Below are 15,593 nucleotides of genomic sequence, written 5' to 3'. Positions count from 1 at the left end.
AAACAAAAAATCTGCCAATGGGGTAAGAAAAAAAACTTTTTTTCTTAATTCACTTATCACTTAATTCAAGATTTTTTGGGGGGTTTGTTTCAAGCACAAATTCAATTAAATTTTATATTTTTCTCTAAAAACTAAACTTATTTTCTTTTCATTTTTCTAATCTAGACAATACATCTTCATTTAAGAATTTTTAGATATTTGTACTGAAAACAAGACAAAAATTCTAAATAACAAAGTCATATTTTGAAGCGTACACTCCAAAAAATGATTTTCAAGAAAAAAAATTCTTAATATTTTTGTCTTGTTTTTGGTAAAAATATCTAAAAATTCTTAAATTAAGATGCTTTTTCTTGATGAGCAAAACGACCAAAGAAAATAAGTCTAGTTTTTAGGCCAAAAATATCAAATTTAAGTGATTTTGTGTATAAAACAAGCAAAAAAATCTGCCAATGGGGTAAGCAATTTTTTCTTGAATTTAGTGTTTATGAAAAATGTTCAAAATATTTTGCTTCCCCATTGGCAGATTTTTTTGCTTGTTTTAAGCACAAAATCACTTAAATTTGATATTTTTGGTCTAAAAACTAGACTTATTTTCTTCTGCCTTTTTTGTTTATCAAGAAAAAGCATCTTAATTTAAGAAGTTTTTGATATTTTTACTAAAAAACAAGACAAAAATACTAAGATTTTTTTTTCTTGAAAATAATTTTTTGCAGTGTGGGGTAAGAAAAATTTGTTTTTTCTTAATTCACTTAACACTTAAAGGAACAGTATGTAGGATTGTGGCCAAAACTGGTACTGCAATCACAAAACTTGTGGCTAAAACTGGTACTGGAATAACACAACTGGTGGCCAATACACAAAATGACAACATAAACATCAGTTGAGGGCTGCAACTCCACTTTTTATGTCTAGTAACATATCAGGGCCATTTTATGATTCATTGATATAAATTTCTTACATACTGTTCCTTTAATTCAATAATGTTTTTGCTTGTTTTGAGCACAAATTTACTTAAATGTTATATTTTTATCATCTTGATTTAGGAATTGTAAAATATTTGTACTCAAAACAAGACAAAAATACTACCTAAGACAGTCATATTTTGAAGCGTACATGCACAGGCCAGTAATTTACAGGACTGGCAACCGCATTTACAGAAACTCTGTGTGTGAACATAACTGAACTGAACAACTAGTTGTTTACAAAGTAATTGAATGTGCATCACGGACATGACAGGTCTCTCTTCTGAAAAAATAAATGCCTAGAAAGGAAAAGTCTTCTTTATGCGCGGTGCAGAAAATGACAGAGGCGTTTGCTGACTAGTGTTGCCAGATCTTGCATAAAAACAATATAAATCCCAAAATAAATCCTAATGCTTTACCTTAAAGATAAAAATATTGGGACCAACAGCTTTTTACTTTAATCACAACTTGATTGCTTCATGAGCCAAAAGCCATAAATGGTTAAAAACGTCACAACGGTAAAAGTACAAAACAGACGAGGACCTGGCAACACTGCAAGACAGCGCTGAGAGAAGCAACCTTGCAAATGTGTACAACACAATGCCAAGAAGAAGATTCATGGCAAAACATAATGCTGTAATACAACCCCAAAACAGAAAAAGTTGGGACACTATAGAAATTGTGAGTAAAAAAGGAATGGAATAATTTACAAATCTCATAAACTTATATTTTATTCACAATAGAATATTAATAACATATCAAATGTTGAAAGTAAGATATTTTGAAATGTCATGCCAAATATTGGCTCATTTTGGATTTCATGAGAGCTACACATTCCAAAAAAAGTTGGGACAGGTAGCAATAAGAGGCCAGAAAATTTTAATGTACATATAAGGAACAGTTGAAGGACCAATTTGCAACTTATTAGGTCAATTGGCAACATGATTGGGTATAAAAAAGCCTCTCAGAGTGGAAGTGTCTCTCAGAAGTCAAGATTAGCATAGAATCACAAATTCCCCCAATGCTGCGACGAAAAATAGTTTTCTGAGTTTCTAAAAGAAAAATTGCAAAGAGTTTGAAGTTATCATCATCTACAGTGCATAATATCATTCAAAGATTCAGAGAATCTGGAACAATCTCTGTGCGTAAGGGGTCAAGGCTGGAAAACCATACTTGATGCGCGTGATCTTCGGGCCCTTAGACGGCACTGCATCACATACAGGAATGCTACTGTAATGGAAATCACAACATGGGCTCAGGAATACTTCCAGAAAACATTGTCAGTGAACACAATCCACCGTGTCATTCGCTGTTGCCAGCTAAAACTCTGTAGGTCAAAAAAGAAGCCATATCTAAACATGATCCAGAAGCACAGGCGTTTTCCCTGGGCAAGGCTCATGTAAAATGGACTTTGGCAAAGTGAAAAACTGTTCTGTGGTCCAACGAATCAAAATTTGAAGTTCTTTTTGGAAAACTGGGACGCCATTTGATCCGGACTAAAGAGGACAAGGACATCCCAAGTTGTTATTAGCGCTCAGTTCAGAAGCCTGCATCTCTGATGGTTTGGGGTTGCATGAGTGCGTGTGGCATGAGCAGCTTACACATCTGGAAAGGCACCATCAATGCTGAAAGGTTTATCCAAGTTCTAGATACATATGATCCCATTCAGACGTCGTCTCTTTCAGGGAAGACCTTGCATTTTCCAACATGACAATGCCAGACCACATACTGCATCAATTACAACGTCAAGACTCCGTAGAAGAAGGATCCAGGTACTGAAACGGCCAGCCTGCACATTTGGTGCATCACAAAGAGAAAGATGCAACAAAGAAGACCTAAGACAGTTGAGCAACTAGAAGCCTGTTTTAGACAAGAATGGGGCAACATTCCTATTCCTAAACATTGGTCCTCCTCCAGCTGTTCCTTATATGTACATTTAACTTTTCTGGCCTCTTATTGCTACTTGTCCCAACTTTTTTTGGAATGTGTAGCTCTCATGAAATCCAAAATGAGACAATATTTGGCATGACATTTCAAAATGTATCACTTTCAACATTTGATATGTTATCTATATTCTATTGTGAATAAAATATAAGTTTATGAGATTTGTAAATTATTCCATTCCTTTTTTACTCACAATTTCTACAGTGTCCCAACTTTTTCTGTTTTGGGGTTGTATTATAATATATGCTGTGAATGATAACCTCTCGAGACGGCCAAACGTTGCCATGGTTACCTCTGTGTCAATCATCACATTTTCGTACACACATGGAACGGGGCCTATTGTTGACTGGCCATCTGACAGCCGCATTAAACGACAACTAATTTAATTCTTATATTAAACAGCATCCAAAATCCAGAAAAAAAAACTAAAAATGTTCCAAGACGAAAGCGAGCGTGTGTTTCTCTTTTCACATTTACACGCAGAATTGTGAATTGTGCTTGAATGTCACTTTAACAAACTGTGTGGTCCTCAAAGTTTTATCAGTAAGTGAAAGGAGTGTATATGTCCGGGAAACAGGCCAGAATTCCTGAAATCATCCAAGTCTGCAAAACTCCTATAATGGCATCTGTAGGTATCTGTCAGACGAGTCCACTTAAAAATGACTCCAGATTTTTCCCCGGCAAGAGAACTCAGACAAAGTGGACCATAAAGTGATGCATGATGAAGAACAGCCGTGCAGAACCTTGAATCTGATGCACACTTCAGTGTGAATGTGTTTACTTACAGATCAGGACAAAGCTACAAAATAAAAATTTCTAGTACGCTACTCACGCTTTCCATCGTTTTGTTTACATTGACGCATTGCGGTGCATTCAATCAATACTTTGATAATATACGTATTCCATGACCTTTGCATTGCTAATGTAAAGAAGTGATTTGCGTCTTAATTTTTAAGAGATTCGGAGGAGACCGACGTGTTCTGTTCTGACAAAGGATCATCTGGTTTGGCCCCGTCTGGATTTTCCAATTGTCCGAGCGTTCCTCCCAGCGAGCCGCGCGTGAGCTTGCGAATAGAGGTGGAAAAGGACGGGTACAGGCTGATGATGGAGCCACGGGACCAATCCATCCTGGGGTAGATACGTTTCAGTACGGAACGTCGGAATAAGATGTAGACCCAGGGATCCAAGACCTGGTTCCCCGTCGCAAAACGAAGCCAGAGAAGAAGGTAGCGAACTTCGAGCCTGCTGCCCGACAACACGGTCTTCGCAATAAACACCTGCGAAAAAAATAAAAAGGGACGATGAGAGAGAAACAAATCCGGCCGTGTGTTTATCAAACGTCAGTGGATGCTCGAATCTCACTTCAGTCAAATAAACACTGCGGTGCCACAGGCTTGAAAATGTTTATGAGATGATTCGAAAAATGGATTTGTGTGATGGAAGGAGCAAAGAGCAGAAGGTTATCTGAGGCCGATGTTCAACATAATCTTATGTGAAGTTTAACAAGGTGGCTAATTCGTATCTCATTTGCATAATTTAGTTTTCGCCCAAGTAATGCACTGCAAAAAATGACATTCGAGAACAATTTTACTTAGTATTTTTGTCTTGGTTTCAATAAAATTATCAAAAAATTCCTAAATTAAGATGTATTATTAAATTAAGACGAGCAAAACGACCCAAAAAAATAAGTCTAGTTTTTAGACCAAAAATATCAAATTTAAGCGATTTTATAAAACAAGCAAGCTCATCAAGAAAAATCATCTTAATTTAAGAATTTTTAGATATTTTTACTGAATCAAGACAAGAATACTAAGAAAACTTTTTCTTGAAAGTCATTTTTTTTGCAGTTTGGTTGGGTTTAAGGATGGGTCTTTTTTAATTAATAATCATGTTTTTGTAAAAATTTGTATAAATTAATCACCTCTAAAAATGGTTATGAATTTTCTTGAGATCAAGCTGCAGTGTCGGACAAATATGAAAAAGTCGTGTTATCTGAAAAATTATATCAAGATACATTTTTTATGCATAAAGTCAAAACAAAAAATCTCCCAATGCGGTAAGAAAAATAAACTGTAACACTTTACAATAAGGTTCATTAGTTAACATAAGTTAACTACATTAGTTAACATGAACTAATAATGAACTGCACTTATACAGCATTTATTAATCTTGGTTAATTTTAATTTCAACAATTACACTGCAAAAAATGATTTTCAAGAAACAATGTTCTTACTATTTTTGTCGTGTTTTCAGTAAAAATATTTAAAACATTCTTAAATTAAGATGCTTTTTCTTGATGAGCAAAACGACCCAAGAAAATAAGTCTAGTTTTTAGACCAAAAATATCAAATTTAAAGGTGCAGTGTGTAAATTCTGGCGACATCTAGTGGTGAGGTTGCGAATAGCAACCAATGTCTCAGTCCACGGCTCACTCCTCGCTTTTATAACACATAGAGAAGCTACGGTAGCCGCCAAAGGACAAACATGTCATCGTCGGAGACAACTTAGTAAAATAAAGTTTGTCCGTTAAGGGCTTCTGTAGGAACATGGCGGCACAAAATGGTGACCTCCATGTAAGGGGGCCCTCAGTGTATGTGTATAAAAACGTCTCATTCTAAGGTAACAAAAATATAACGGTTCATTATGAAAGGTCTTTATACACCACTGATAATATAGTTATGATTATTATATTGCATTTCTCTCAAGAGATCCTCCTAAAAGTTACACACTGCACCTTTAAGTGATTTTGTGCATAAAACAAGCAAAAAAAATTCTGCCAATGGGGTAAGCACATTTTTCTTGAATTTTTCTTGAATTTAGTGTTTAAGAAAAATGTTCAAGATTTTTTTGCTTACCCCATTGGCAGATTTTTTGCTTGTTTTATGCACAAAATCACTTAAATTTGATGTTTTTGGTCTAAAAACTAGACTTATTTTCTTGGGTCGTTTTGCTCACCAGGACAAAGCATCTTACATAGACAAAAATACTAAGAAAATGTTTTCTTGAAAATCTGTTTTTGCAGTGTACTAATACTTTATTAAAATCTTGTTAACGTTAGTTAATGCACTAAGAATAATAAATACTGTAATAAATGTATTGCTCATGTATTGTTACCAAATAAACTTAAAAAGAAATACTTAATAATGTAGCAAAACTTAATTTGTTTATTTTTCTTACTGCGCTGGCTGACTAAAATTTTTTTGTTGTTGTGTATATTTGGTAACATTTTTCATGACCACCCGCAAAACCATTTATTAGATAAACCCGTCGAAGCCTGTGTCTGGATGATATCTCATCCTGTAGAAATAATAAATAAATGAAAGTGTCTGGATAGATTAAATGTGTGAGAATTAAGGGAAAGTTGTTTGCTTAACTGTTATTTAAAACATGCAACTAATCCTTGACCTGGAGAAGATTCACCCTGCTACTGTAAAAACAATTACAGTAACAAAACGCAGATATTAAACATCAGGCCACTAGTATTTCTTCATATCTCAAGGGTTTAAGCAACTTGTTAGTCACACGATCGTGTTGGACACTTTTCACATTCCTGCAAGATACCGAAGGGATTTACTGTAAACATGAACACATAGGAATGATTCAACACTATTTAAAGTATTACACTACGCACTTTTAAATCAAAGACCTTGTCGAAGTGTACACTTGATTAAACACACATGCTCAAACACGCACGCACACAGTTCATTCGGTGAAACATAATACAACCCTGTAAAAAAGTCAAATGGTAACCACAGCTTCCAACAAAAAATAATGTATGACATTTATATTTATTACATATTTATTATACTTGTGCTTTTTATAAAACCCATAATAATCTGTTATGGCTTTACAGTAACAGTAACAGTAACTGTAATAACACATGCATTTTTGCAGAAGCTATGGTTACCACTGTCAGATGTTAGGTGAATGATAATGATAATGATGATGATGATGATGATGATGATGTCAGTTAGCAGCGGCCGTTTTTGCTTTCCAACCTTTTTACACCTGGTGTTAAGATGCATTTTGGTCGATCGGACAGAAGTGGTCTAAAGTTGACAAAAGTGAGGGATTAAAACACCAGGTGTGAATGTGAATGTGTCTCTCTCGTCCACATCGATCAAAACGCATCTTAATACCAAGTGTAAATGTGCTCTGAAGTCAACCAGCACAGCGTCAAAAGCAGTCGAAGGCGTTTGATGAGTGAGTGTGAACGACGATCAAATTGTAATCTGGATTACTCGCCTCAGTCTAGACTCTTGACATAAGATGTAAATCCAGGGGTCAAATATTTGATTGCAGGTGGCCATTCGAAGAAAAAACAGAATGCTATGCGGCTGGACAGGTTCGGACAACACAACTGTCCTCAATATGTAAATCTGTCCAGGAGAAACAAAGTTAGAAAACTGAATAAAAGAGTTGCTCAAGGATCAAGACTCTGCATCGGACCTAAACACAAGCTGTGAAATTATTTATTGTATTTTATACAACGTTGAATGCTTTATTCCGATTGGTTGAGAAATGTTCCAAGGGTTTTGATTATTTCTCAATAAACACACACCTGATCAAAAACAATAAATGCTTAACATAAACACCAGAGCAATAATTGACGACATGCCGTTTAAAGGCGGCGTGCATGATCTCTGAAAGCCAATGTTGATATTTGAAATCACCTAAACAAACACGCCCCTACCCCAATAGAATCAGGACCTTCTTTTGATAGATCCGCCCCACACATATGCAATTCAGGCAACGATGTCGGTTAGTAGACACGCAACTTACTGCTGATTGGCTACAAGTGTGTTTTGGTACTCGGACCCGACTCCCTTGTCCAAAGTGTTTTTTCAAAAATCATGCACCCCGCCTTTAATGTAATAATGACGGCCGGCATAATTATTTTCGAATAATTCACCGGCCCATCGTCAATTATTCCTTATGTATTTATTGCAATCTGGGATGCATTTTCATCTACTCTTATGGTTTGTGAGTATGAGATCATCCCAGAAATGTTATTGTTCTTTCAAAGCTCAGGAGATTAGATGGAATTTTCAGTTGCGCTGGAATTTTAATATAAACTTAATCTCAGATGTTTCTCCTAAAATTGCTCAGGCAGTGTTGAAGTCGAGTCCAACTCAAGTCAAGACCATGACCAGAGATCAAGCGTTGAGTCAGAGTCCAGATAAAGCTCAGAGCCGTCATGCCGATTCAAAATGAGGGGGCACATGCAATATTATCAGTTCTGTGCTACATCCTCGTCGCTTTTCAGAGGTTTTTGCCGTTTTGATTGTGTTACACATTGCTTCATTCAGGCGTCAGGCACTGAAGACGCAACAGCGCAGTGGGGACAGACGCAACAGTGCAACTGCTGCAGACACAGAAGCGCAGTCACTACAGACGCAACTGCGTGATCGCTGCAGATGCAACAGTGCAGTGGCTGCAGACGAAACAGCACAGTGGGGGCAGACGCAACAGCGCAGTGCTGGCAGACACAAGAGCGCAGTCACCGCAGATGCAACAACCAGACGCAACAAAGCAGACGCAACAGCACAGTGGGGGCAGACGCAACAGCGCAGTGCCGGCAGACACAAGAGCGCAGTCACCGCAGATGCAACAAGCAGACGCAACAAAGCAGACGTAACAGCACAGTGGGGGCAGACGCAACAGCGCTGTGCCGGCAGACACAAGAGCGCAGTCACCGCAGATGCAACAAGCAGACGCAACAAAGCAGACGCAACAGCGCAATCGCCGTAGACGCCTCAGCGCAATCGCTGCAGACGCAACAGCGCATTGGCAGCAGACACAACAGCGCAGTGGCTGCAGACACAACAGCGTGGGCGCCGCGGTAGCAACAGCACAGTGGGGGCAGATGCAACAGCGCAGTGCTGGCAGACACAACAGCGCAGTCACCGCAGATGCAACAAAGCAGACGCAACAGCGCAATCGCCGCAGACGCAACAGCGCAATCGCCGCAGGTGTAACAGCGCAGTGGCTCCAGGTGCAACAGCGCAGTGGCTGCAGACACAACAGCGTGGGCGCCGCAGTAGCAACAGCACAGTGGGGCAGACGCAACTGCGCAGTGCCGGCAGACACAACAGCACAATCGCCGCAGATGCAACAGCACAATCGCCGCAGATGCAACAGCACAATCGCCGCAGATGCAACAGCACAATCGCCGCAGATGTAACAGCGCAGTGGCTCCAGATGTAACAGCGCAGTGGCTGCAGACGCAACAACGCAATAACGCAGTCGCAGACGTCATCAGCGTTTGAGTGCGAGCTCCTTGCTGCTGCATTTTGTTATCTAAAGAATGAAAACGTCATCAAAAACGCTCACAACACTTCCAATCCCAAGTACAGTAATGTACAGTTAACTTTCGATGTGTAAAAAAGTTCTGGTTAAAAAAAACAAAAGTACAGATTACAGCATTGTTGCTTTTGCAGCGTTGAACATTAAACTCAACCACGTGACTGCTGCTTATCTCATTTTCATTGTTTCTATACTTTATGCATTCATAATGACATTAATTTTATAACATAACGCAGTTGTTGTGCAAATGCATTAATGGCACAATTAAACAAGTCATTAAACAGAATGTAAATTAACATAAATGCCATTTCAGATGTCACTTCTGCCATTTATACTGTACATTAATACAAGTATTTGATATGAAAGTTAGTCATCACATTGCACACTGTGCCCCCTTAATAAATATTGGTGCATGACGCCCCCTTGACCCTCGATCTCTGATCTTGGCTTTAACTTGGACTCGCATTGGACTCGACTACAACACTGTGCTTAGGAGAATTAAAATAAGTATATCAAATATTTGTGTGATTGTGAGAACATTTGTGAGATCTTTTTCTCAGGAGAAACATTTGATACACAGGAGACTTAAGCATAACTTTCCATTTTCTCTTCTTTATATCTCATATGGGATTTGTATTTATTGTGGGATGTCACACATTTAGCCCAAAGTGGCATCTACTATCAAATGAAAGACTAAATCCACAGACGTTGACTAAATGCAAACTCTCCCTTCTTATAAAGAATGATAAGGATGTTTATTTTGCTGTCCTGACAATTATATGGCTAGTATCATGTGGAATTATCATCACTACACACCAGCCAAATATTTCGATGTCGTAGCGTATCAGCTGAGATGTATACATCCTACTGTACTCAAGGTCACTTCCCTAAAATTCCCAGAGCCTGTATTCTTATTTTTTAAGGTCACTTCCTTACAATTCCCAGAGACTGTATTCCCAATTATCCAGATCACGCCCCTGAAATTCAGAGTTTTCTCAAGCAATATCACACCAGGACACAAGAGATCCAAGGCGACATTCTGGGTGTTCATACACCCCAAAATCTGACATAACACCCTTGATTGACTTACGATGTCGTTCATATTTGGTGAAACTCTGAGGTGGATTGCATGTGGGTGCATGTTTGTTTGGGAGGACTTCCTGTTCTTCCGCTCAACAGGAAATGACTTTGTGGCATTGGTCTTATCAGACGCCCTCATACGATTCAGCATGTTCCTCAACGTCAATTTCATATTAAAGCAATGTAAGCTTAAATCTATCTGACCTAATTATCGTACCTGCGTAGTTTCATTTATATATGCCGAAAATGAATAAGTAATAGATAGATAAAAGTAGTGATGCAAAACCAGTCGATTAGACCGGATGTGGACAATTACAAGAACTTACGAGAAGTAGTGTAAAGTTGCACATCTATCTAAAATGTAATTTGAATGGAGACAGGTACACAGGTACTGAGAACATACCAGTAGTGGGCACCAGCAGATGGAGGCGATGACCATGATCAAGATGAGCTGCACCATCATCTCCACTTCATAATCTCGTCTCCGCTGTTGGCTGTCCTGTCCACAGCACACCTTCAGAAGAGTGATCACGCTCACCGTGTTGAGCAGAAAGGACACGGCGATCGACAACAAGCCGACCAGCGAGAAGATCAGGCTGAAGGTCATATCCAGAGGTTTGGAGCTGATGTTGAGGAAACACCAGGAGCCGGGCATCTGCAGGTGGTAGCTTCCTAGCCCGGTGAGGGGCAGCAGGCTGATACAGCCGGCCGTAATCCAAACCATGACCACCGTGGAGCACGCTCGGTTCTTCGTCATGCTCGAGGAACGAGCGAACGGTCGGTTGATGCCTATGAAACGTTCGATGGCCATGGTGGCACCGAGCAGCAACGGGCATAGGCCGTAGAAGATCATTGACATGCCCATGAAGTTGCAGAAGTGGCAGTGAGGGTCCAGTTCGCGCCAGTTGAAGCGCGTGATGTGGAAGGAGACCACGATGGAGCCCGTCACCAGTAGTCCCATGAAGTCGATGAACACCAGGGCGCCGAGGAAGAGCAGGAAGTTGGAACGAGCGCGACTTTTGGTGTGATGGAACGTCTTGGCCAGCACCACCAAAGCGAAGAGGTTGGAGCTGAGACCCAGTCCGCTAAACACGACCGAGAAATACGCCGAAGCAACGGTGTGGTTGTATTCGAACGGAGGGCTGTTGATGGAGAAGCACAGAGGGGTTGCGTTGCTGGAGGAATGCGATGAATCCATGATGTTAACAGATGAGTGGTCTTCTCCAGAATAAAGGACTTCGGATTATTGCATGGTGTGAACCTTTATGGATCTTCTGAGCTGGTAAACAAGCACACAGATAAAACGACAGTCAAAAACAAGGTACATTCTTGATTCAAACCATGTTAGCTGTTGATGTCACATTCTAGTTTCTGCTCAGATTTGACGCAATGTTTTCAGATATTGTTTTGGAATAAATTAGTCAGATGTTTCTTTTCAAGCATCTGCAATAAAACAGAACACACAGACGTCTGAGCAGATGTTCAACACAAACTAAAACTAGGAGCATAGTGTGGGAATGGACCGTTATCAATACAGATATTACACTGTACATCAAATCTGTCAGGTCCTGTAAACAATAAACCTGAAATAAAAAAGATAGTTCTGGTTATGAAATCTTATTGGATGAGACATAAGCCTACTTATATAAATATAAATACACTCATCTTAAAAATAAATGTGCTTTCCAGTGATGTCATTGTAGACACATCTTCAGGTTCTTGAATCTTTTTTTTCGTAACTTTCTATAGCCTAAAAAGTCTCTTTTAAAACGATGCCATAAAATAAAAACATTTTGGAAGTTAAAGGGTTTTTATAAAAAATTTTGCGCAAATCTTTAATGACGAAATTAGCATTGTGCGCCCTTAAAAAAATAAGTCACCAGCCACCACTGCTGGGTAGAACCTTTATTTTTAAGTGTATATAAGGTTCACATTATTCATATAATTGTTTTACATTATTACTACACATCATGTACTATTATTCAATCCACAGTTATTGTATTATTCATGCACTTCTCTCATATCCATTAACCTTTTCAACTCTAAAGCTTCTGTTGAAGATGCTGAGAAGATTGAAATAAAAAAACAGGAAGTCAACTAAGAGATTTTAGGAATGCAATATAATTTGTTACACTGAGCCATCCGATGAGATCTAAATCCCTCTCCGGTGTTTCCCTACGGGATATGAAGCAGCTCCTCGCCTCTGCCAATTATTTTATTAAACATCAGTGGCTTCATCTACAAATACTGTTTGCTTTCTAAGTTTAGATCAATACTTTAAGTGCTGTATAATCTCAGATGTTATTTTTCACAAAACATCAGAATACATGAGGGGATAAAAGTTGACTGGTGATGATGGATTGAGATCCTGTTTGTCTTCTGGTTTACAGTAATGATGATATAGTATACGGTAACCTGAAACTGATTCTGTTTGTGCGCAGGATATTTTCCAAAACAAACTACCATTAGCCGGAGACGTTTTCTTTACCAAACTAAGCTAATCAGATTCCTTCAAATGAGACTCAGACAAGATGTCAGTTTTCAGATCGATTCACAGAGATCGGGTTTTCGACCTATAGCTGCAAATCGCATTAATGCTGTAATATAAGCAAAAACGATAAGTGGCATTACTAAAGTTATGATATAATTAGGGTTCCTATAGCTCGAATGGTAAAGCATTGCAAAGCTCATGATGGGTTCGATTCCCAGGAAACACACAAACATGTATTTTTGATAAAACTATCCGCCAAATGCATGAATGTAAATAAAATAACGGGTTGCATAACGATTAATCGCAACTAATCGTTTGCAAAATAAGTTTAAATCATATGTGTGTGTGCTATGTATAATAATAATGTACAGTATATGTAAATACACACACACATATATGTATAATTTTAAGAAAAAAAATATATTAAGTATTTATATTAATATATCATATAAATTATATATATATATAAATTATTATACACAGAACACAAAAATAATGTAAACTAAAACTTTTATTTTGCAAACGATAAGTTGCAATTAATCGTTTTGCAGCAGTATTATATATTCAAAATACATAAGCATTATAGTAACCACTACATTTTGTTAATGCATACTATAGTATTATGTAGTACTACAATGAACTGTTCTAAATACTTGAATATATCTTATTTACTACAGTAAGGTTTCAAAAAGACAGAATGTAGGAATTTACTACAGTATTTTTAATGCGGATAAGTTTAAATAAAATGCTACATATTCAGAAACTGAATTACACAAACAATGGTTTTGCGTTTAATGGTCTTTTTAATCGCGCATTTTATATCTCCTGACAAAGTCATTTTATTTCTGGCCATGACATTTTTACCTGCTAAGTTTGTAAAGCTTACAAACAAACAACAGATAGCAATGTTTCTCGAGTTTATGCATAAGCACGTGCTTATCTTTCATGGGCGCGTACGTCTCCAACGCGCAAGAGGAAACGCATAAAACTCAACGTTTGAATCCTAAAACAATGTTTGTAAAGCGAAACAATGATTGCCTAAAGACATCATTTATACGTCCATAAATATAAAACCAGTTTACCTCTGAAAGCGTCAAAGTTGTAGAGTCTCTCCAGTGCGCATTCCTCCAGTGACGCGCGTCTCTCCAAAAGAGCCTGAAGATCTGCGCGTCATCACTTTCATCCTGCTAAAGCTCTCACACATCTGTGATCGTCAGCTCTAACACACATGACCGTGAGGATGTTGATCTTCTTCCTACTGTATGATTGCGACTGCCCCCGAAAGAGTCTCTGGAAAAAACTCCTCAATGCCAAAACGCGGAAATGTTAAAGAACCCGTCTGAATGAGTGATGATAGTCTCTTTAAAGTGTTTGCGGTTTGCTGTGCATTTACATTTGCTTTAATTTTACATGAGCTGATAATGGCTCTGTGAACATGACTTTGCATCATATTAATAATGCAAGCCAGTGAAAGTGATTTCAGATCAAGTTCAATTTAAATTTATTTCTATTTTTTTCAAACTTTTGCATCATTGCAGGCATTCTGAGTGGTTTTATGTCACAATGAGGTTGGTGTGTTTGCTAGCTTACTGGTTTAAGATAAAGTCTCATGTACAACAGAACCTTATGAGATATAATCAACATTTTAACTAATAGTCAAAAGACCGCTGTGCATTATACTTCAAATATATCGTGAATATTATATTAAAATGTTTTACATGTACATGAAAACATCTAGCTGTACTTATTTTTTTTTTTAAAGATGTGCTGTGCTCTAATGGCTTTACCCAGAAATCTTCAAAAAGAAAGTTGCTCTTCTGTATGAGAGTATTAGCACTGGATCGTATACAAGCTGAAAGCCGTTTCTGCTGTAATGAGCACCATAAATAGCTCGAGCTGTTAAACGAAAAATATTTTACTGTTATGGACCTTCAGAGCACATGATGTCTGTTTCTGCTTAGAAGAAGAGCATTTAAGCATGGCTTGCAAAACACATTCCGCTACCGTTAGAAAACAGCATGTTTAAATGCTGCTATAGTCGAATTGAGACATTTAATTATTGTGAAGGAAACAAACAGACAGACAGATAAGACAGCTGGAGACAGATAGATAGATTATAGATAGATTGGATAGACAGAGAGACAGACAAATAGATAGACAATACAGCTGGAAGACAGGTTGGTTGGATAGATAGACGGACAAACAGACAGTACAGCTGGAAGACAGGTTGGATAGACAGAGAGACAGACAAAGAGATATAGACAAGACGGCTGGAAGACAGGTTGGATAGATAGATAGACAGACAGACAGACAGACAGACAGACAGACAGACAGACAGACAGACAGACAGATAAATAAACACACAATACAGCTGGAAATCAGTTTGGATAGAGACAGACAGACATGCAGATGGATAGACAGACATACAGCTCTCTAAGTAGGTAGACAGACAAGACAGCTGGAAGACTGGTTGTATAGACAGACAAATAGATAGACAATACAGCTGGAAGACAGGTTGGTTGGATAGATAGACGAACAAACAGACAGAACAGCTGGAAGACATGTTGGGCAGACAGACAGCTGGAAGACAGGTTGGATAGACAGAGAGCCAGACAAATAGATATAGACAAGACAGCTGGAAGACAGGTTGGATAGATAGACAGACAGACAGATGGACAGAAAAGACAGCTAGAAGTGTAGGATTAAAAATATAGGAATTTATTACTTCGTCACAACTTGTCACAACCCCCATTTCCATACTGTACCATCTGCATTCCTATGCTTACTGATAGTGATCAAAGACTATTGCC

General features: G+C 38.2%; 1 protein-coding gene across 2 annotated transcripts; it reads right to left on the bottom strand.

Moving 5' to 3' along the window:
- Positions 1–3,789: 3,789 nt before the first annotated feature.
- tbxa2r (thromboxane A2 receptor) lies at positions 3,790–14,060 on the bottom strand. 2 transcript variants are annotated; one of them, XM_065244415.2, is made up of 4 exons: positions 13,866–14,060; positions 10,696–11,571; positions 7,152–7,285; positions 3,911–4,183 (listed from the first exon to the last, which is right to left on the bottom strand). In XM_065244415.2, the coding sequence occupies exons 2-4, from the start codon at positions 11,488–11,490 to the stop codon at positions 4,051–4,053; spliced, it is 1,062 nt and encodes a 353-aa protein (XP_065100487.1). In that variant the 5' UTR covers positions 11,491–11,571; positions 13,866–14,060; the 3' UTR covers positions 3,911–4,050. The 2 variants fall into 2 exon arrangements, with proteins under 2 accessions (XP_065100486.1, XP_065100487.1); XM_065244414.2 differs by lacking the exon at positions 7,152–7,285 and having other exon boundaries at positions 3,790–4,183.
- Between the last annotated feature and the right edge of the window lie 1,533 nt (positions 14,061–15,593).

Source organism: Paramisgurnus dabryanus, chromosome 24 (assembly GCF_030506205.2).
Source record: "Paramisgurnus dabryanus chromosome 24, PD_genome_1.1, whole genome shotgun sequence".
NCBI lineage: Eukaryota > Metazoa > Chordata > Actinopteri > Cypriniformes > Cobitidae > Paramisgurnus > Paramisgurnus dabryanus.
This window is presented reverse-complemented; position numbering and strand designations above follow the sequence as displayed.

Excerpts from the sequence above, each read along its gene's own strand:
- tbxa2r (XM_065244414.2), bottom strand. The coding sequence starts at position 11,490 with ATGGATTCATCGCATTCCTCCAGCAACGCAACCCCTCTGTGCTTCTCC. Across the intron at positions 4,184-10,695 it reads TCTGCTGGTGCCCACTACTG|GTGTTTATTGCGAAGACCGT; the intron begins GTATGTTCTCAG and ends TTTTTTTCGCAG.